Source organism: Primulina eburnea, chromosome 11 (assembly GCF_022965805.1).
Source record: "Primulina eburnea isolate SZY01 chromosome 11, ASM2296580v1, whole genome shotgun sequence".
NCBI classification, from domain to species: domain Eukaryota; kingdom Viridiplantae; phylum Streptophyta; class Magnoliopsida; order Lamiales; family Gesneriaceae; genus Primulina; species Primulina eburnea.
In genome coordinates this window covers 39,440,634-39,464,585 of record NC_133111.1, presented here as the reverse complement: position 1 = coordinate 39,464,585, position 23,952 = coordinate 39,440,634, and the positions used below count along the sequence as shown (strand labels likewise).

The window sequence follows — 23,952 nt, the reverse complement described above, 5'->3', positions numbered from 1 at the left end:
TGGATTAGAGTATTCACGAAGGTGAAAGAAACCACTTTTTAGATTTCAGATATTCTATGAGTAACGGTGTATGAGTATGAACAACGACTCATGATTGACCAACCTACGACCCATGACCTATAGTAGTGCATGAGTATGTGCTGATACTTATGTTGGGTCAGCTTACGATACATGATTGTTACATGTTATATATATATATATATTTAATAAAGAAATCAACATTAATTTTATTTTGTTTTTTTATTTAAGATGTATCCTTCAACTGTGTACGTTAGATTATTGAAATGTTTATCAACATTACGAGAATATTATGTATAATTTCATTCCCCAATTAATTTAGTGAAAGTATAGGGGATGCGACTACAAATAACCAATAATTCTATGGCACCGATTTTTTCTTTAAAAATTAACCTCTTATTGACAAAAACTTGTGTGAGACGGTCTCACGGGTCGTAGTTTGTGAGACGGGTCTCTATTTGGGTCATCCATGAAAAAGTATTATTTTTTATGCTAAGAGTATTACTTTTTATTGTGAATATGGATAGGGTTGACCCGTCTCACAGATTAAGATCCGTGAGATGGTCTCACATAAGACCCACTCCCTTTTATTATGTAGATAAGTACATTTGAGTTTTATGTACATTTTAGTAATTTTAAGCATTTCTCATCAGACTTTCCATTTTTTTCTCAACTAATTATGATAGACAAGATAAATAATTTTTAATTTATTTATATATTATTTTAGATGTAAAAATATAACTAAATCAAGTATTTGAATTTTTTTTTATATAAAAATCATAACTGAACCAATTATTTTTTAAAAAATATTATTTATATATAACATATAATATCATTTTTTATACCTAAATTATTAATTTTCATAGTAGATATACGTCGATCGGATCAGATCGATCTTACAATAGAGTACTCATATATTTTTATGGCAAAAGTTCACCACCTTCCAAATATTTATGCTACTAGAAAAATGTATTAATGAAATAATGTACGTGATCTCTTGCTCTACATATGTTGCATGTTTTCATTAATATTATATATAACAATAGCACGATTAAGTAATTCTTCCATACGTGAAATATTTTAACAATTAATTTATAAGTGTCAAAAGTAAGCTTGCTTAATGCTCGGAAAAACGTACGTAGTATATCGAGATAATTGCATTATAAATTAACAAATTAAATTAATTTTTTTTAATATAGTTTCCAGTTAATTAAAATATGATATCACTATTTTACACTTAGATGTATCATTAACATAAAATAAAATCGGTTTTATTCAATTTCTAGTTAATTAAATATTCAATTAATTAGTACAGTCTCTATTTTACACTTAATAATTAAAAATCACAGTTTTAATAAGTATGAAAATTAACAAATCCGGATTTTCCAAACATCAAAATTAACTCACAAAGTTCCAGAGTGTTGGGCCGAAAATTTTCTAAACCAACCCAGTTTGAAACTCGCCAGTTTATCCAGTTTTTTTTTTTTTTTTTTAATTAAAATTTTTTGGGCTTTGGCGCAATTGAATCCTCAAATTTTTTTTTAAAAATAATTATATATATATATAGAGGTTTCTAATAGGAGAGGAATATAATAATTTGAAATCCAAGATGTACAAAATTGAGGCAAAAACTTGTGTTAGACGGTCTCACGGGTTATATTTGTGAGACGGATCTCTTATTTAGGTAATCCATGAAAAAATATTACTTATTATGCTAAGAGTATTACTTTTTATTGTGAATATGGGTAGGGTTGACCCGTCTCACGGATTAAGATCCGTGAGACGGTCTCACATGAGACCTACTCCAAAATTGATGACAAGTGAATTAATTAGTGCTGTCACATTTTTTTCATTTTAATGATTTTTTTTCTTTCTGATTTTATGTGATGGATCCCAATTAGTTTAATTTCCAGATTGTACACAGACAACTTGTCATTAAGTATTTGATTCGTACCGCACAATGAGTCGTCATTCCCAAATATTTATGCCTAAAATTTTCAGAAAACCATGAAATCTGTCAACATTTAATCTAAGCATATGAATATGAATCACTAATAATAAAGAAAAGACACATCGCAATTCGATCTAAATTTACTATTATTGCAATGCAAAATGGGAGGCTGGGGAGCAACACAAATAGAAAAGGGAGAAGAACGTGACAAGCTTGGGTGTGTGTGTTTTCATTTGTTTTATAAATCCATTTCACATTTTCATATGTTCGTATATTATTTAATGACTTTAAAGCATTATGACTTTTAAATTCATAAGAATTTTATTCGATATTTCGGGTATCAGCCAAATATTGAAAATTTTCAAATCTGATATTGATATCGAACATTTCGGTATATCTAATTCATATGGGTATGTTTTACCCACGGCAAGCAGACAAGTTGTTTCTTGGCCAGGTTGCTGTATCGATATGCAATGGTGATGTATCAACTTTCTCCGACGAAATCGTTTGAGGAATCACTTGGCAAAACGGTAGCCTCCTCGCGTAGGCCGTGAGAGAGCAGGCTGTGCACGCTAATGGAGGGTAAAAACCTTCACCGCATACGCCACCACTCAGCGCAAGCTTTCATATAGCACAGTCGTCAGACGATAAGCGGGTAGTAGGAATCGAACATGCATCGTTAGCTTGGAAGGCTAGGGGTTATAGTCGAAGTCGATTCAGTATTTTGAACATCTCTAATTCAAAACCGAACATGATACTTTGGTTTTCACTCGACTCCTTTATGGAAGATAAGTTAATTAGTAGATATAAGATTTGTTTAGAATGAACAAAATTCTACTCATAAAATTTATGGGGAAAATTTGTAAAATAACTTCGGACAACTATTTAATTAAGAAAATGACCTCTTCATGTCTATTTACCCCACATTTATGTCAGTTTTTTGTTTAAATATAAACAAAACGAATCGCTTTGGTAAGATTACACGCACCAATTTCCACAATGTTTGAGTTAAAACTCCTTTAAATCCATTTTATATGTTTTCCCGGAGTAATATAATTTTTAAAAAACTATATATCACGATTAGGAATAATCTAATAAATTTAATTATCATCCAAAAAAAGAAACTACATTTCATATATCTGTTGGGGCTTCAGAGATATTAATAGATAACGAACATAATCTAAAATTTTTATCGAGTTTAATCTTCTACTCTTCTATGTCACTTCTCTGAAAAAACTACATTTCTAAAAACAAACACATTTTTTAATTAAAATAATAAAAATAATATAAACAAAATTCTTTAGATATCCAACAAATTAACGCAAAAATAATCCAATATTTAATGTCGTTTTATGTAAGCAGGTTATAATTTTTTATTAAATAAAAATAGATAAGTTTTGTAAATTGAGAGGGATATTTTCAATAATTGAAAATTACACCATCACTTTAAATTAGTTAATCTGGAACTTCAATGGTAATAATAATTTTCCAATTTTCTTTCTATGGTGATAAGAAAATCAAATACCATTTTGTCCTATTTTGTCTTATCATGAAAAGGACTCCAAGAATAGAAACGTAATGATTGAAGCCTTCACGTTGCCGCTCTATTGACAATGAAAGTAATATTTTATTTTGTATTTTGAGATTAATTTAAATTGACTTGTTCATTCAAAAGATCCTAAACCTAGATAATCTTGTTTTTGAGAATTATTCAAGATAATTTGTTAACTCATATATAAGAGATAATATGCATTGAATAGAGTGACATTCTTATTAAAACTCTGGTTGTGGGAAGGATATATGGAAATATCGATTAAGAAGGTGGGGGAGGATATATGGAAATATTGATTAAGAAGAGTTTTATATATTGTGAAAGTCAGGTCGAGAAAAAGAGAGAAGACAACGGGAGAAGAGTTGCTTACGGCTACTGGAGTTTTGTTGAACCTGATCAAACTCAGTATTGAAGATTCGCGTAAAGAGTTTGGGTGATTGACTCACATCGTGATTGTCTTGATGTCTAGTGTTGACAATACTCGAAGAACAATACTGACGCAGAGTGTTGATCGAATAGTGATTGTGTTTGGTTTTGTGTAATACGTTTCGTTTTATGCGTCTAGTTTTTAGTATTGATTTATTTTGATGTATTTGGGTTTCCTTGAGTGTCAAAGAATTTAGGTTTGTTAGCCTCAATAGTATTGATTTGTTAAAACGATTTACATAATATTCTAGCGAATTTTCGTGTCACGAGTCACAAGTGTTCGTACTTGTGTATGATTTAAATAACTTGTGTTCATTTATTAAAGTTTATGTGTGTTAATATTAATTTTCGCTGCAGTTGACAATACCGAGCACAACATTGATATACTCGTTTACAATTATTTCTTGTACATTTAGATGCAACAACTTTTTAGATAAGACCAAACATTTCCAGCGGAGATTTGCAAGAAAAAATGGTCCCTCCTCACATGCCCAATTTACGTGGGTTTTTAATGTTTTTAAGGAAAGGGCCCTCCTTTTGGCAAGATTGCGAAAAAGCTATAAATTATTGTACCATGTTAGTGTAATGTTGATTAAAATATTTGCCGGCTTCTACAGTCCCAAAGGAGAAACCGATGTGTATTTGTCAGTTTACCTTACTTAAATGCTGACATCTGCGTTGTTTTCTTGGTATAGAGACATATACAGCTATATGTGCTGTCGAAACCCGTCAAGGGAAATCCTCTTTGGGACTCGGAATGGGAAAATTGGTGTCAGTTGTTTCAGCTGTGCTATTGGTTGCATCTGTGTTTTGTTCGTGTGGAATTGTTGGTGTTGCAGGGCGCAGTAAGTATGATACTGGGAGTGGGATTGTGGATGGGAAGCTGAACGTTCATTTGGTCGCTCACTCGCATGATGATGTGGGTTGGCTCAAGACAATTGACCAGTACTATGTTGGATCAAATAACAGTATTCAGGTAGGTTAACGTATGAATGTGGAGCTATTTAGTCTTAGTGAAAACATCTTTATTACCTGTCGTTTGACACTTTTCTATGCAGGGTGCATGTGTGGAAAATGTTCTGGACTCAGTTGTGGTGTCGTTGCGCCGTAATCCGAATAGAAAGTTCATCTTTGCTGAAATGGTAGCAAAACTTTTATTTTTGCTTTTGTGGTTTGTTTTGATAAAGTCGCTAAACACATGGTTTCCTTGTTTCAAAGGATCATTTTCTAGCTGAAAATACATTGAATGCACAGAAGTTGTTGTTGCAACGTTTCTCTTCTTTGTATCTATATTCTATGTATATCTGTGGGAACTCTAAGTTCACTATAGAGTCCGTCGTCGGCACCCTGTTCAAATGAAGACAGTACTTGCATAAATGCATTTTTCATGAGTAAGAATACCATGAGCACTAACTAGTCTTAACTTGCTTAAGTAGAGGATCCATTGCAAAATGTAGGATACATTTCTTTCCCTACTGTGCACAACACTGTGGACTCTTTCCTCTCTCATTTGTTGGATTTTTAATGGTTTATCCTAGAGCACATAAGTACCCTTTTCACTTGTCTGTGATGTGCACATCCATGTAGGCATTTTTCTATAGATGGTGGAAAGAGCAAAGTTCAGAAATTCAAGCAGAAGTGAGACAGCTAGTCGATGCAGGACAGTTGGAATTCGTGTATGGTGATGCTTGTAACATTTTATCTGTGATTTTCTTGGAGAAATCTCGCATAAGGTTGTTCAACTGACTTGTCTGTGCAGAAATGGTGGCTGGTGTATGCATGATGAAGCAGCTACCCATTATATAGATATGATTGACCAAACAACCCTTGGTCATCAATTGATAAAAAGTCAATTTAATAAGACTCCTCGTGCTGGATGGCAGATTGATCCATTTGGGCACTCTGCAGTGCAAGCTTACCTGCTAGGCGCCGAGGTACACAATCACTTCCCTCGGTGAAAATAAATGATATAATTAGTTTCCTTTGAGTTTAGCTCATATCTCATGTATTAATTTAGATTTCTGCTGTTTATCTAGCTAGGATTTGATTCTATTCATTTTGCACGGATAGATTACCAAGACAGGGCAAAACGCAAGGGAGATAAATCGCTTGAAGTCATATGGCAGGGTTCTAGGACATTTGGTTCATCTTCTCAGGTTAGAAATGCAGATATTCCCAGTTGCTCCAAATTAAATGTTTAATCGACTTCATTTTGTCACTTTTGAGGCCTGTGTTCTTGCAGATTTTTGCCAATGCATTTCCTGTTCATTATAGCCCACCAAATGGGTTTCATTTTGAAGTAAACGATGACTTCAATCCAGTCCAGGTTCTTTGACAGAGGAGTGTCAATCCCAAAGTTGAAGCAATGCTTGTTTAATGCTTTTCTGAATAGTTCTTTAATTCCCAAAATGCAGGATGATCCTTACCTTTTTGACTTCAATGTTGAAGCACGGATTAATGATTTTATTCTTGCTGCAATGACTCAGGTGAAGTAAACGAACCAATTTTTACCTGTAACATTGACTAGAAAGCACACACGCTGAGTATTCCAGAGGCTGCTGTTCATTTGTCTTTGATTCACAGGCAAATGTCACAAGAACTAATCATATCATGTGGACGATGGGAGATGACTTCCAATATCAATATGCTGAGTCCTGGTTCAAGCAAATGGACAAACTTATTCATTATGTCAACAAGGTATCATATTTCGAGTGAGAAGAAAATGAAAAAATGAGAGACTAATCTAATCTAATCTAATCTAACATATATACATATAAATATATGACCTCTGATTGTGATGTTTTTATATAGCCTTGTTCATATAAGTTAACAAATTAAATCAATAATTTTTTTTAATGAGTTCTTTTGTAATTCATTGTTTATCTTAAATGACTTTGTACTTTAATACATATTGAATTCGTCAATTTACCAATGGTTTTTCTTTGTTGCTACTAAAATTAGTTACTAAAATGAGTGGATTTCTTCATGGTTGCTAATGCATATTAAATGTTTTTATCTTATCTTTTCTTTTATTTTACATATAAATACATCACTTTTATACAAGTTAACGCTTTTACAAGATTTTAGTTAATGTTGCATCATTACCACATATTATAATTTTTGGTAAAACGGTAAATGCATGATCCTAAAATTGGTATATATCAGAGCCAAAGTCATGAGATCGATTGTCATAGACTGCAACAAGTCTAATAATTGTCCTTGCTGGATATATTGATTGAACAATGATGATTGAGCTACTATACTGTTTAAAATATTTGAGTTCCATCGTTACATCAGATATAGCTTTGGTAAAGCGACAAATGTCTGGTCCTACAATTGATATTAGAGCCAATGTATCGAGTTCGATTCTCATTGATTGCAAATAGTGCAATTGTTGGGGTACAATTATTGTCCTTGCTGGATAGATGAATCGAAACGTGACGCTTTAGCTGTTGTACGGTTTTAAAAGATTTGAGCTAACGTTTAAACATTGTTAGCAGAAGTTATAATTTTTAGTAAAATGACAAACACTCTGTCCTACAAGATTTATTTATGCCATTACTCAATTAATATTACATTAATTTAACTAAATAATAAAGTTTGAATTTGAAAATTTTCAAATACATTAAGTTAAACAATTTATAGAAATTATTCAAGAAAATTTTATTGACAAAAAGTTTCAGTAAACAAATAAATTATTTAATTTTATTTTTTTCAAATCCTGAATCATGAATTCTAAATTATAATTGAAAATTTTGAATTCTCTCGTCATTTTTCTCCATCAATTCTTAATTGTTTTTGTAATATTTGACATTATTAATTACTTTAAAAGTGTTTTTATGTTTCTTAGGATAATTTTAACTATTATATTGACTTATAAATGCAGCAAAATTAATTAAAATGTAGGACAATAACCTAAATTGTTTTTTTCATATTTGATATTATTCAAAATATTGTTTTACTGTATATTATTTTTAATGATTACATATATTTTGTGTGTGTGTAATAAATTAGTTTTTTTAATTATGTGAATATATGCATTGTTTTTTTTAAATATTTTTATGATGTTATGACTTAAATCTAAAAAACATTTAGTAACTTTTGGAATATTAATATTCATACATAAAGATTGTGAGGTGTCTCATTAATATTTTTAAAGAAAGAAAACTAATGATGAATTATCTTAAATTTTTGTTGCCTCCCTAATCTTTATATCAAATAATTATATCATAATTTTAAAATTAATATATACATAATATCTATTTTAATCACTCCATTTTTTCTTAGTTTTTTCTATTCATCATACTTCAAAGTTCAGGTATACATTTTTTCTCATAAACAATTAATTCATACACTTAATTGTATTCTCAATGCAAAATAGATATAATGTATATATAATATAATATGTGGAGAAACCGAGCGAGACTTCAAAAATAAAGAAAAATAAATGGAGTTAGACTCAAGCTTGAACGACTCAAATAAAAAAAAATAAGAAGATCATAGGAGAAAACACGCAAGCATCAAAGAGATTAATCAAAATCAAATTCGACAACGAAAAAATCATGAAAGTTAGATATGATGATATGATTGCTGAATTTAATCGAAGAAAGAATCATGAAAAATAAAATAAAAAATGAAAAAGACACTTAAAGATTCGAAAATCATACAAGATAAAGATCAAAAAAACTAAACCATGGTTTTTTAATATGATAGATAAACAGTTAAATAATATTTGATATTGAATAATTTGTGAAAAATTATGTTTCATTTGCAAATTTAAAATCAATATTCATAGTATACTTAAATTTGTTACCCACGTGCGATGCACATGCTTTGCTACTAGTTCAACTTAAATAAGCATGATATATGATCATATGTGTCCGCATGTTTTGTACAAGGCCATTACACCTTACTTGCATTTTTGTGCACTCTAATTATGATTAATTTTAAGTCTTAGGGGTTTCTACTGCGAAATTCAAATGACGATTGAGTGTTCTAACTCCATAATCAGTCATCGGTGCAGAAGTTGTACAGTTTGTGTCTCAGATTTCTGGAAAACTAAATTTGTGAACTCATGATAGCATGATGTGTCCGTTTTACTTCATCAAATGAGTCTGAGAGAGCTTACTGAAACAGGATGGCCGGATGAATGCACTATATTCAACACCATCTATATACACAGATGCAAAACATGCTGCAAGTGAATCTTGGCCCCTGAAAATTGATGATTATTTCCCGTGAGCACTAAATAACTATTAGTCCTAATTTTGTTATTTTGATAATTATATTTAACTTGATCCAAGATAGAATTAATTTCTGTTGATTTGGAATAGATATGCAGATAGTGCTAATGCTTACTGGACTGGATTTTATACGAGTCGCCCGGCACTGAAAAGATACGTTCGTTTGCTGAGTGGATATTATCTGGTATTCTCAGACATATTTGTAAATTAATTACACAATTCCTCGTCAACTAATTTTTTTTTGCTTAGGATTCAGCACCTGATTATGTACTTGCATGATTTAGTTATGGAACTTTATTATTTTAATGGTTTAATTTTGCAATTGTATTATGACTGGTTATTGATAACCATCATGAACTATAAGAACACAATATGACAACCATGACAAGTGACTGGAACCCCAATTGCTATTCCAGCCCCATTCTGCATGCTGATAGTAATCTTCTCATTTTTAGGGATATACTGTTGACCACTGGGTGTTGATAATATTTGAGAAGGTATTGGAATACACTCATTTTGTGAATGTGTAGGCAGGCTCGGCAACTTGAATTTCTGAGGGGAAGAACAACTAGCCCCAGTACTGATGAGTTAGGTAACGCGTTGGGCATTGCACAGCACCACGATGCTGTCAGTGGTACAGCTAAACAACACACTACAGATGACTATGCAAAACGACTGGCCATTGGAATCGCAGAGGTGCATTTCTATGATATTTTTCACCGTAATTACATAACGATGTCTTGCCTTGTGCTTATATATGGACTTAAATGTTTAAAATACTATGGTTATTAACCAATTGTTCTATATTTTTCAGGCAGAAACTGTGGTGAATTCAGCTTTGTCATGTCTCGTTAGTTCTAATATGGAAGGGCAGTGTGCTGAATCTACAGTGAAACTTAGCCAGGTGGCATTTACAACTTGATGAACTTGTTTGAGCTACCAGTGATCCAATTTAGTGACAATGCTCTCTATCTTCTCACTAACAGCAAATCATTCCCATCTAAACTACCTACGCTACCCACGTTTGTGGGATTTGAGCCCAAGACCCCCATTGTATCACAAAAAAGAGCAGAAAATCATTCTTTCCCTTTCACAGGACACAAGCTAAACACTTATCTATGTTTTTAAATAAAATTTTATAAAGCATGCATTCAAATTGTGTTGAAGCAAGTAACTACGTCATGAAAAACCAAATACTGGATCCATGAGCTAATTGGTTGTCACTAAACATGTCTACTCATTGATTGCAAGGAAATACACAGATACTAGTGGCTCAATTTGATATTTTTTTTTCGCGGTTAAGTTATATAGCTTAAAAGCATGAGTAAACACATGATATGCTCATTGTCAAGAGTTACGCTAAATTCAGTTGCAGTGGACAAAAATTCTTGATAAGAGCTTGTTTTTATATGTAAATTTGGGCTTAAACATCTGTGCTTGTTTCTGTTGCAATTTCATTGAAATGTTTTGAGTAAAATTTTTATTTGTTTTGTCCTTCATGGAAGATTATGTTAGTGGAGTAGCAACTGAATATTTTCTTGTCTAACGTTCATGTTTTTCTCTTTTCACCTTTTGATTGGTGAACAGTGTCAGCTGCTCAATATAAGTTTCTGTCCACCAACAGAGGAAGATATTCCCGAAGGAAAGAGTTTGGTCTGAACTTTTTTCTGTGTATGCTCATTTTTCAGCATATGGTATATGGTGTGGTTTACCTAGGTTTAACACTCTTTTTCAGGTTGTTGTGGTGTACAATTCACTGGGATGGACGCGTACTGATATTGTCAGGATTCCCGTGAGTTACAATATTTTTCTCCTTTCCCCTCTTTGTAGTTGATCATAGTGAGGTTTCAGTTGCTATAAAACAAGTTTGAATTGTTTTCTTGAAATGCATAGTTGAGCTTATTGCGTGCGGACATTCCCGCATCTAGTTTTGTATCATCTAAGGTCATAAAACTTCCAGTTTACATAGGATATACCATAACTGCAAACTAGTTCATCCGGTTAGGTCTTCGAATTAAATTTGTATTCGTTGTCCCCCAAAAAATCTTATCCTTCAAAGATGTCATTCTGATTAATCAACCATGACATGACCAAATAGTTCTCAACCTTCCGTGTTTTGAACTTGGCATCGATGGAATCAGGGCGTCTTCTTCGTGGCGGCTGCATATGAACATCATTACAGATTGTGACCAAGGCAGAAAATTATGGTCGTTTAGTTTATGGCGCGTGATGGAGAGTGGAGACACATCGCCCAAGCTCGGGGTCATGGTCACCGGAGAGGAGGTATTGTCGGAAGACGAGGTCATGCCGTACTTCGTCATTGGCCGAACCCAACTTCTGATACCATGTAATTTTATATAAGAGAATATATGCTGAAGAAGATGAATTCTTATTCACTTAACGAACTGAGAAGTACAACCTATACTTCTACAAATCAAATCAGTGGAAACCATGAAGTATAATTCAACCCCACTAAAGGCCAGCTAATTCTAGGAAGTCTTTGGTGCGACAAATGCAAGAAAACCTACTCATATATTGACACTTGCTAGAGGATACATAGGAAGCCCGCAGACTGGAAACCAGTGTGAGAATGTCGAGCAAACACTGTTGTCTATGATCAGCCTTTCTCTGAATCGCAGCCTTTTACCAAGGAGCAGCTTGACATCCTTCACAAGCTATTTGGACAGCAACCCTCTCCGTCGACACCTCCTGTTTTTGGTACGGGCAGTGCTGCCATTCAATGTGATATTCCACTTGCTTTACTTTCACAAAGTGATTTATCACGTTCATGAATCATCGATTCTGATGCTTCATATAACTGGACAATTGCATTTTTTCACCACATACAGCCCATTTTCTGCTCCAAAATCACTCTATGTGGCAGATGGGTCATGCACAAGGGTGTTTGGTTCGGGTTCCATATGGTTATCAACATATTTGTGCTTCAAATTATGTTGTTTGTTCCCGCACTTCTTTGCAATTTGTTATCAGTTTGTATGTTGAATAATGATCTGCATTGCTCAACCGTTTTCTCGCCTGGTTCTTGTGGTTTTAGGACCTGGCATCGGGGAGGACGATTGGCAGTATTGATAGTTCTGCAGGCGTGTACCTCCTTCGGATGACGCCCTTCTCGAAGAATACCCCTTGCGGTACCTCTAGTCCTTACATTTCTGTGTTTCAATATCACCTAGGACATCCGAATTTTTTGTATCTTCAAAATTATTTCCGTTATTATTCAGTAAAAAGGTTTGCATTTTCTTCGTTGTGATGTTTATCAATTGATAAAACATACTCATAACACTTTCAAACCACAGTCATATACGCCATCTAAACTTTTGCCCTCATTCATAGCGATATTTGGGGTCCTTCACGTGTGAAAAACATAACATGTACACGTTAGTTCTTATTATTTGTGGATGATCATACTCGTCTATCTTGGGTGTTTTATGAAAGAAAAGAGTGAGGCTTCAACAATTTTTAAAACCTTCTACACTATGATCTGAACACAATTCTCGACCAATATTCAAATCATATGCACTGATAGGCATGAGATTTCTTTAATTGTGTCTTGGGTGATTACCTAATCACTCAAAGGATTGTTCATCAAAGCTCTTGCGTTGACATCCCTCAAAAAAACGGTGTTGTAGAACAACAAAATTGTCATTTCCTAGAGGTAGCTCGTTCCATGTTATTTACTCGTAATGTCTCTCAGTATTTCTGGGGTAACGCCATCCTAACAGCCACTTATATCATCAATCGGATGCCTTCTTGTGTCCTTAACTTCCAAACACCAGTTCAGACTGTCCTTAAGTTTTACACCAATTCCTAGCTCCTTCGCAACATTCCAATGAGAATATTTTGTCGCTCAGCATTCATGCACATTCATTCGCAACATTGGGGCAGACTTGATCCATGTTCTCTCAAATGTATCTTTCTTGGGTAATACCCTAATCAGAAAGGATACAAGTGTTATTATCCTATAATTTGAAAATTATACTCTTCCATGGATGTCACTTTCAATGAGGCTGGACTTTTCTTTCCACGTTCCTCGGTTCAGGGGAACTTGTTATGAATGAACCTCTGAATCTGGAGCTCATCAACATACTCAATGACTCCCTGACACATCTTACAATCGACCCAATCAACACAATCCCACCAGATAACTCCCAGCCTCTTCCTTATGCTCAATGACTCCCTAACACATCTTACAATCGACCCAATCAACACAATCCCACCAGATAACTCTCAACCTCTTCCTGAACATCTTATTCTACCTTTTGACCATGTTTATCCTTGCATAAGGTCACTTCACCTTGGGAATCATCAGGAACACACGCACGATCAGCCAACATAAAGTATTTCCTCGTCGCCGGGTTCCTTGAAAACAATCAAGGTACGCCGAGTTCTTACTCACCTAGTATTGATGATCTTGATAGGCCCATTGCCTTGAGAAAACGAGTTATATCATGCACCCAACACACTATAAGTAACTTTGTCTCACTTGATCTTTTATTTCCTGCATATCGAGCCTTTGTTGTGAATTTAGACCATGTACATTTTCCATTAAGCATCACTGAGGCTCTCCAAAATCCAAACTGGGGGACTGCTGCCTTTGATGAAATACATGCTCTTGAAAATAACAACACTTGGCAGATCACATAACTTTCACCTGGGAAACAAACTGTTGGTTGCAAGCTGATTTTAATAGTCAAGCATAAAGGTTGATTGAAGCATTGAACGATTTAAAGCACAACTAGTAGCAAAAAGGTATACCCAAACATATGAGATAGATTATCTATCAAGAAACCTTCGCATATGTAGCCATGCTAAATATTGTCTTTGTACTCCTATCCATTGCTGCAAATTTCGATTGGCCTCTATAACCAGCTCGATGTAAAAAAATGCCTTCTTGAATGAGTTCTAGAAGAAGAAATCTACATGAATATACCACCAGTATTTGAGTCAAAGACTACTGTCAACAGAGTATGTAGGTTGAAGAAATCACTCTATGGTTTGAAGCAATCTAGAGCCTGGTTTCACAGGTTCACTAAAGTCTTGAAAGGAAATGGATACATGCAGTGCCAATCAGTTCACACCATGTTTGTCAAACACTCCAACAAAGACAAGATCTGTGTTATCATCGTATATGTTGACTATATTGTTATCACTGGAAACCATGAGTAGGAGATCACTCAGATAAAATTGTTGATTTCAAAGGAATTTGAGATGAAGGACCTAGGACACTTGAAATATTTATTGGGAATGGAAATTGCCAGATCAAAGCATGGAATCTAGATTTCACAAATGAAATATGTCTTGGACCTCTTGAAAGAAACATGGATGTTGGGGTGCATTCCTGTCAACACTTCTATGGACCTAAATATAAAAATTGGAAGGCAGGAAGATAGTCTACCAGTCAACAAAGGAAGATATCAGAGATTAGTGGGCAAATTGATATATCTTTCTCACACAAGACCCGACATTGGATTTGTAGTGAGCGTCGTAAGCTAGTTCATGAACAATCCTACAGAAGAACACATGAAGGCCGTTCTTCGGGTATTGAAGTGGTACCTAAAGGAGTCCCCTTTGGAAAATGACTATGTTTTTGCAGAACTACCACAAGAGATGTATAGCTATACAATGATGTTGACCAGGCATGATCTTTTACTGACAGACGATTCATATATGGGTACTGCTCGCTTGTATGAGGTAACTTAGTAACATGGCGTGGCAAGAAGCAAAATGTGGTGGCAAGAAGCATTGTAGAAGCATAATTTTTCTACAAAATTTCGGTCCATGGCCTATGGAATTTGCGAAGGTATATGGCTTCAAAGATTGTTGGCTGAATTGAAATTGGAAGGTCATCAGATAGTGGAACTGAAGTGTGACAATCAAGTTGCAATAAGTATTGCCAGGAATCCAGTTCATCTTAATCGAGCCAAGCATGTTGAGGTCGATTGTCATTTCATAAGTGACTCAGTTACGTTCCTAGTCATTCACAAGTTGTAGGGCATTCTAACAAAGACCCAACCTGTTTCGATCTACATTTGAAGACTTGGTGTCCAAGTTGGGCATGATCGACATAGACAACCCAACTTGAGGGGTAATGTTGAATATCTGAAGATTATATAAAGATGTGATTTTGAATTATTAGATAAGCTATCATCTAATGTTTTATATTTTAAACTTGGGATACATTAGATTAAGTTGTTATCCAATGTTTGATTTGTATAAGTATAGGTTGTACTTCTCAGTTCATTAAGTGAATAAGAATTTGTCTTCTTCAACATATATTCTCTTATATAAAACACATAGACATCAACAAGTGTTAAACCATACTACCACAGCAGTACGTCTTAGTTGTTTTCACCGCAACTTAAAGGATCACCCGTAATGAATAATTCAAAATACGGGAATTTTTATCTAAAGGTGAATCATAATGTGGGATGTAATGGTTTTGGAGCAACTGTTTGCCACGGAAGCACCCCTACCAAAGAGCCTTAATATTTGGCTCTAGTCCTGCCAGAATTCGTGTATAATTTCGGTTGCTTTTGAACCATTTTACTTTCTGGATCTGTTATAAACCACAAACCCAAGCTGGAATATCATTTCACACCAGCCAAGTTTGGCTAATGTTTTCTACTTAACAACAAAAGGATTAATTCTCTATTTCGTTGCTGCTAAACAAGTGTTATATTCGAAACTTTTTCTGCTATAATGGGGTTTCAGAATAATGATAAAATATAACCAATAGGCTCATAATCTACAGGTTAACGACTATAATCTTGTCGTCAAAGATTCCATGGGAAGCATTGTTGAGTCTCAATTTGTGGAAGTGGATAATGTGACGAGTAATGTTAGAAAGTTCTACGTGAAAGCATATACTGGAATTTCAGCTGCAGAGACTCCGAAATATTGGCTTGTCTTTTCAGCATCTGTGCCACCTCTGGGTTGGAATACATATTTCATTTCTAAAGCTTCTCAAAAGGGTATTGATTCAAAATGTTATTCTTGGCAATCAATTCCAAAACTTTTTACCAGTTAGGATTTTAAAAATATTACTTTTTAACTCTTGAAACATACTTTTCAGCAATAATAGTCTTCTTAAAATACGATAGAGACTCAGTCACCTTATTCTCTGTAATTTCGGTGCTCATATATGATATTCAATAATGCAGGAAATAGAAGAAGTGGTTCCATGTCCACGATGGCTCTTCCAACGACTGAAACTATAGAAATTGGACCAGGAAACTTGAAATTGTCTTTTTCAGCAGTATCTGGGCAACTTAAACGCATATCGAATTCCAAAACTGGTGTAAGACTCTGTTTTGAAAAGAGGAGTGTTATCTATTGTTCTTGTTATGCAGTTGAGCTGGACAATAGATCTACAGTGGAGAGTGAAAGAAGGAAATTCATAAACTTCCTAAAAATATCGTGCCTTTTTATTTACCCTTGCTTTAGTTAGTTTCCTTTGGTCACCAGTCAAAGAGTTTTTTTTAATGGTCTATGAACTATTTGAAGCGAAATGGATCAGTGACATAATATAACTTCAATTGATCTGTCTCTGCATCCTACTAAATGTGCTGATAATGTCGTGGAAACATTGTTGACAGCGAGAGATTACCTAGAATGTGCATCTACAAGGCAGTTGGAACTTAGGTACCAGATCTTGTGCTGCTTGGAGAATCTAAGTATCATTAGTATTAGAATTGTTCTTCAAAATCCACATCATCAGTTTGATTAATTAGCCAATTTTTTTCTAAGTATCATTAGTATTAGAATTGTTCTTCAAAATCCACATCATCAGTTTGATTAATTAGCCAATTTTTTTTAAAAAAAACTTGAAATAATCACCTTACTGGATTCTCTGTTCTTTATTTACAGTAAATGAAACATTTTTCTTCCGTCGTAGCTCATTATTATTCCATGAATAGCAATTGAGTACAGAAGAGGGGCCGTGGAGGGTTTGCTTTTTATTATCAGAGGAGAATGTGAACTGAACTCCTGTAATTCATGCTATTCCGCTACATCCCATTCTTCAAGATTTTAGTTTGGGCAATATTATAGAGTGATCTTGATGATGTTGTGTGGAATTCTTTATTTGTTTCCGGTGAAATATCATGATTGCTGAAAGAAAATTCCATATCTATCTATTGGTCAAAATCATCTTTTACGTTACCATACATTTTTAACCATAGTTTCAAAATGTTTCATCTTCTCTCAGAACATCCAAACTGGAAAAGTTTGAATCATCCAACTGTGAACCAATATCCATTCATCAACTTTGGTTTTTGAATTGTTGCTGCTATACTTTCAATCTTTGATGTCCTCGGTCTAGAGACTCCTTAATCAAGTTTCTTCATCAATTTCTGATTAATGCTATTATACCAGATTGATGTACCGGTACAACAAAGCTATCTTTGGTATTCTTCTAGCCAGGGAGATGCTGATCCTCAGGTACATACATTTGAGTTTAGTTGTCTATGATTGTCCCACTGTCTATAATTTGAGTGAAAGAACTGCTATAAGTTGATGCATATCACACCTTTCAGTGTTCTGGTGCATATATTTTCCGACCTAATGGAATGCCACCTTCAGTGGTCTCCAGATCAGTAAGTGTTTTTACCCTAACAAGAATATATGTTCTTCAAGTTAGAGGTGAAATGCCTTTCGAACTCAGAATTATTTTGAGAGTTTGAAACTTCAATTAATATTTAATTTCCTTCTAAAAAATGTTTTGGCTTGCTGCTCACAGGTTCCGATTAAGATTGTACGGGGACCACTAGTTGATGAAGTGCACCAACAATTTGCTTCATGGATCTATCAGGTTGAGTATTTAAATTTATTTTATTAATTATGAAAGTTATTATTGTTTCAAAGTTGCACGCATCTTCATCCAACCGACTCATCTAGTATGTTGAAATATTTTGCAATATTTTCAGGTTATTAGAGTTTATAAAGATAAAGATCACGCGGAAGTTGAATACACAGTCAGTAATTATTTGATCATTTCCTTTTTCCATGTGATTGTATTGTTTTTCTACACCTCGAGGAACATATGCCTTTGCTTTTGTTCCTTTGACTTGCTAATCCTGTTATCCTTTTTCTATAACGTGTTTGGATGTATTAATGTTATCTGAAGATTGGTCCAATTCCTACGGACGATAGTGTTGGGAAAGAGGTTATTACAAGAATGACGGCTAATATGGTCACCAACAAAGTGTTCTACACTGATTCCAATGGAAGGGACTTTCTAAAACGGGTACGTTTTGTGTTATTATTCTCCTCACGTATACTTTGACAATGTGTCAGAACCTAAGATCCATAAACTTGTAATACTCTGCTTTCTGTTATCAGAATGTGTTATCAAATTACTAAAAAAATAATTGGCGTAGATGAATAGATGGAATTGAGTTGTTAAACTGATTGAGTTTTCTGCTCTTGCCTTTTTATCTTTTTTCTAGTGGATACATTGTATCGATTGCACTATGGCTTGCCATTCAAGATGGTTATTTTCAAAACAATCGGTAGTCATGTGTTACATAAATGCTGATTTTAGAATGTAAAAAAAATCTAAGTGTCCTAATTTTCCAAAAAATTTGATTAAAAAGTGTGAAACAGTAGTTGTTTTATGATATGTCCAATTCCAAACTACTAAATTAAAACAATGAGATGATTGGAAAAGAATAAAGATTTGGCTCATGATATGATAACAGACTGGCTCTTTTTATAGAAAAAAACCACTAGAGTACGATGTAGAAATGTCTGTTAATATCTCGTAATAAGTTTATGTGAAAACAGGACATGTTCCTTACCTCTAGAGTTACAGGTGAGTGTGTGTGTGTTTGGGGGTCGGGGGATACAAAAGGCATCAACAGCCACATCCAACTTCCTTTCAATATGCCAGAAAATTATCTTCAGACTAGTAGAGTTTATCCTAGGTGTGATTGACTTAGCTGTCACAAGATTTCAGGGTTAATTGAGTTATTTTAATATGAGTATTTGGGCTATTCTTATGTGTAGTCGTAACTTCTAGAAGGGTAAAATTTATAGATTGCATGGGCATTTTTATGGTTAGCTTGAAATGTTGTGAGACAGAAACCTATCCCTTTGTCGGATAAAGAACAACACTTCACAAAGATTTGTGAGCTGCATATTGCCTCATAATACCGCCTTTGGAATCACATTCATTAAGTTACTGGAGGTGATTTGATTTTCATCTTTTGCTTCATTATACATTTACGAGAACCCAACTCGTCTGCATTTTTTGAGTGAGGGAAGCCCAAGTTGCAAGCAATAGATTAAAGACGTATAGGCTATAGCATCATCTGCTTGAGCATTTTGTGCTGTTGAATTGGCATGACTTCACTTTTCACTGATTGCTTCCCGAGGCAGTTGTTGGGTTGTCAGGTGCACTTGATGACTTTTAATCAGTGATTTATTCCTGATGCAACAAGTTCTCCTCCACCTTAGAAAAAAAGTGAATTGTTTATAGATAATGGTAGAAGAGTCAGGCTGCTTTTATTTTAAATTGATAATGTAGTCTAACGTATATTCTCTGAAAGGCATCTTGTCACCGTCTTGTCAGTGATTTTCATTACATTTCATATTCCGACCTGATTTTGACTTCTTCATTTTGCAAATTTTCAGGTTAGAGATTACAGGGCTGACTGGCCTCTCGTAGTTACTCAACCTATTGCAGGGAACTACTATCCGGTAATTGTCCCTTAACTTGCTATTTTCATATTTTTAAAGAGAAGATTACAAATACCTTGTTCACGTGCATTCACTATCACCATTATATGCTCAACAACTGATGCATGTTTGATAAAAAACTTTGTTTCGCTCCATCAGTTGTGACTTCTGTTTACCTTAAAAATGGGAACTGATGGTTATGATCATGGTAAAAAATTGTTCTATCTGTTCAGATCAACCTTGGAATTTTCATGGAGGATCAGAAATCTGAGCTCTCTGTTTTGGTTGATCGGGCCGCTGGAGGATCCAGCATTAATGATGGAGAAATCGAATTGATGCTTCACAGGTCTACAAATGTTTACAAATTTTTTGTTCCAATCTGTTTCGTTGTTGGTAGAATAAGTCCAACATTTTTCAGTGCTATCATCGTCCAGGCGTATTTTAAATGACGATTCCAGAGGAGTGGGTGAACCCCTTGATGAAACTGTATGTGCTAACGATACATGTGAAGGACTCACGGTACGGTCATGAAGTACAAGTTTTGTGTGATTTCATGTTGTTATTAAATGCATAAATTGTGACCCAATTGATAAAAGCTTGAGGCTCCTTACTTTTTCGTTTTTGAGAATAATGAGGCTCCTTACTTTTCATTTAAGTTTCTGTGACTATTAAGCTCTCATGCTATGGTACTTTTTGTCCCATCTTCATTAGAAAAGAGAATTTGAAATAGTTTATATTGGCTTAAAAAGGGACTCATATAGTAACTTGTATTAAATATTTTCGTGAACGAAAAAGGATATGAAGTAGTTGCTATAGGACGCATGGTGCAACTGCGCTTGTGCGGGTGTGGGGCCTATATTTTTAAAAAAGAAAACTATATAAGAAAATATCAGTGTCAAGCATTCGTAAGAATCTATACATGGAGTTGGATTACTACAATTTAGTTGTTCTCTCTGTTTTTATATTCTTGGGGCTGGTTGATAATTCCATGCATTTCACAGGTGTAGCATTAGCTTCAATTTCTCTAGTTCAACGTTGAAATACGGCCTGATGGCTGTAAGTAAGATGTATGACTCACTTTCAGTTACCAAACTCAGAGAATTAGAGTAAAGAAGCAATACAAACTGTAAATTTGAGAGAAAATGTAACTCTACATTTAATTCATGAGCACAATGCATCTTTTATAGGATACAAGAGGTATTACAAAATTCCATAAAATCAGAAAATATGTTTTCCTACCTAATTTAAAAGATTTAAATTATTGCATCGGATTACAAACAATATTTCTAGTTATTTGACAAAGTCCTAAAATTATCCTTTATTTTATCTACACAATCCAACATAAGAGTGGAAATAAGGGTTGAAATATTGACCACAGAAAATGCACCAATTTAGATGCACATTTGGGATCACTATGTACAATATCCTAAAGCAGTAGGAGAGCGAAAAGATTAATGTCTATAACAATGTTGTTTTGTTATATCTCATTAGGTTCGAGGAAATTATTATGTTGGCATCCATGAGCTTGGTTCCGGAGCTCGTTGGAGGCGGACTACTGGTCAAGAAATCTATTCACCTCTTCTTTTAGCCTTTTCACATGAGGTATATTTGGTTGTTTAACATGGATATGAGATAGTAATCCTGCAATCTGACTATTTAGAATGGACTCCTGCAGAACTCTGGATACTGGAAATCTTCTCATTTGGCAACGGCAACTATAATGGATGCAAACTATAGTTTACCTCTTAATGTTGCATTAATAACACTTCAGGTGATTGTTTTTTATTTGCATATGTTCTATGAATAATCTATTTCCACTGATCCTTTGGCTTCCGTTTTTCAGGATTTGGCCGATGGAAGTGTGCTCCTACGTTTGGCCCATTTATATGAGGTGACTCACTCAATTTAATTGCAGTTGTATTTATAAATTCATGATTGTAACTGTGTTTGATATCATTGGAACGAGCGAGAGCAAATTTACACCTAAATATTGCGTACTTCATTTCCTTTTATAGGAATACACCATAAGACAGTAAGAAACATACCTCTCACATGTTATCTAGGTCCTTTCGAAACTTTTCTTTGCCAAAATGCGTGACTTATTCATGAACATTTGTCCTAGGCCGGTGAAGATCCTGATTATTCGACACTTGCCAAAGTTGAACTGAAGAGGATGTTTGCTGGAAAAAAGGTTTGTATGTGTATACAGCACCGAGTATTACCTTTTGTCAAATGCAAGGTTATTTTTATCCAATGTTTAGCTGGAATTCCTTTTGGGCTACTTTCTAACTTTTTTACCCTTCTTTCCGTTTTCTCATCCCCAAATTTTCTCCGGTGTTGATATGAAAGTACTTTTGGCTATTTCTGTATTTCTTAAGATCAATCAATTTCATTCCCCTCTTCATATGATTTTATGTGTATTTCCGATTTGATGTGTATTTATGAAAGCATACACGTCAAATAATCGGTGTTTACTATGGTTTTTGTGTGTTCTCCATTTCAAGTTCTACACTTTTCTGTCATGTCCCTCAACTTCACTCGCTGAAGGGCTCACGTCAAAGGAGCAGAAACTGATGAAAGTAGTACTTTTATGTAAAACACTAAAGAAAATGACACTAGTTTTTAGTGAAAGTTATATAAACCAGTGTAAACGATCACATGAATCTTTTTATGCTTTTGGTATTGACTTGAAATCGTATTTCAGATAAAGACGCTCAAGGAAACAAGCTTATCAGCAAATCAAGAAAAGTCTGAGATAAAGAGAATGACATGGGAAGTTAAGGATGAAGTTGGAGTCGAGGCAGCAGCAGCTCCAATCAGAGGTGGTCCTGTGGATATGTCAAGTCTTACAGTCGAGCTCGGTCCCATGGAGATCCGGACTTTCCTCTTAACCTTTTGAAAAAGGTTCATCATCTCCACCATTTGGTATCCGGATTAATGCTTACTCCTTTCTAATGAATGACAGAACGACGATTTCTTCTTTATACCGGGAATAAGTGATGACTGTCTTTGATCCGCCGGTTTGTGGCCTACAAAAAATGGCCACTGATGCGGTTAAAATAACGAGAGGGGATAGTTGCTATGTGGTGCAACTGTACAGCCGTATAGTTCACATACATATTTTCATCTCGACTTTTTTCTTCCAGTTTTCCACATGAGTATTGAAAAATAAGCGAACAAATGAAATACTAATTGTAGTTACTCCAGATTAATAAAATCACTGTTATTTATAGTGAGAAATACGGGCAAAAAGACGTGTAACTCTTTGGCATTTGTTAATCAATAAAAGCTTTACATAAATTGCTACTTTACTTCGAAGGTGTCGTTGTTTGTTCCAACTAAAATATATCTCTTGTCGAGAAAATATGCACCTAATTAAAATCGATATATATTTCAAATGAACTGTCTAGTTGGCTAAATAAATTGGACAAACAAAAACTAATTCGTGAAAAGTTTTTCATATCATAATTGTTTCTCAATTGTCAGATAGGATGAATGAGAGAAATTAATTGATGTTCGAAAATAGTCGTATCGTCTTCTTCACTGCCCCAGTTCTGGACAACCATTTTGTGGTGCCTAGGCACAATCTCACCAAGAGCCTCGGGTCACTGCATTACCCTTCGGAGCCCGCAACCGTTGGATGAAAATCAAAACTTGCTATTGGATGTGGTGTTGGTAGCGGTGGTGGTGACGGGTTTTGCAGTTGGAAGTAGTCTAGGCGTGAGCCTATCCCTTATCAACAGGGGTGTCAAAATGCGACACCACTCGTCAATCCGACACGATCCAACACGAAAAAAATTGGGGTTTTTCGGGTTCGGGTTCGGTCGCGGGTTGACCCGCGAACTTTTTTTTTGAAAATACTACCTATATTTTTATATATTGTATATTTGAACAAAATTTATTGTATATTTATATGATAAATTTTCATCATTTAATATTTATTTTGCATATTTTTATTTTTTATTTGATTCAGTAAATATACTTTTAATTTTCTGCGATTAAACTTTCAAATTTAAATCGAAAATTTTGTTATTATGTGTTTAAATTAAAATATTATTGGTATCTTT

General features: G+C 34.4%; 2 protein-coding genes across 2 annotated transcripts in view; both read left to right on the top strand.

Annotated features, from left to right (window-relative positions):
• The first annotated feature begins 4,474 nt into the window (after positions 1–4,474).
• Positions 4,475–23,952, top strand: part of LOC140805955 (alpha-mannosidase-like) — a 41,150-nt gene continuing 21,672 nt past the window's right edge. Inside the window, exons 1-2 of the mRNA XM_073162342.1 lie at positions 4,475–4,923; positions 5,006–5,089. Coding sequence (XP_073018443.1) covers positions 4,705–4,923; positions 5,006–5,089 — 303 coding nt within the window. The 5' untranslated portion in view covers positions 4,475–4,704. The remainder of the gene's footprint in view (positions 4,924–5,005; positions 5,090–23,952) is intronic.
• LOC140805956 (alpha-mannosidase-like) lies at positions 9,412–23,196 on the top strand. The gene is made up of 19 exons (XM_073162344.1): positions 9,412–9,886; positions 10,005–10,094; positions 10,778–10,843; positions 10,926–10,982; positions 15,960–16,179; positions 16,369–16,505; positions 17,582–17,647; positions 17,743–17,802; positions 17,946–18,017; positions 18,133–18,180; positions 18,333–18,452; positions 19,841–19,906; positions 20,119–20,231; positions 20,320–20,404; positions 21,377–21,487; positions 21,561–21,656; positions 21,729–21,776; positions 22,008–22,076; positions 22,590–23,196. Exons 1-19 carry the CDS (start codon positions 9,713–9,715, stop codon positions 22,782–22,784), a joined length of 1,893 nt encoding a protein of 630 aa, XP_073018445.1. The 5' UTR covers positions 9,412–9,712; the 3' UTR covers positions 22,785–23,196.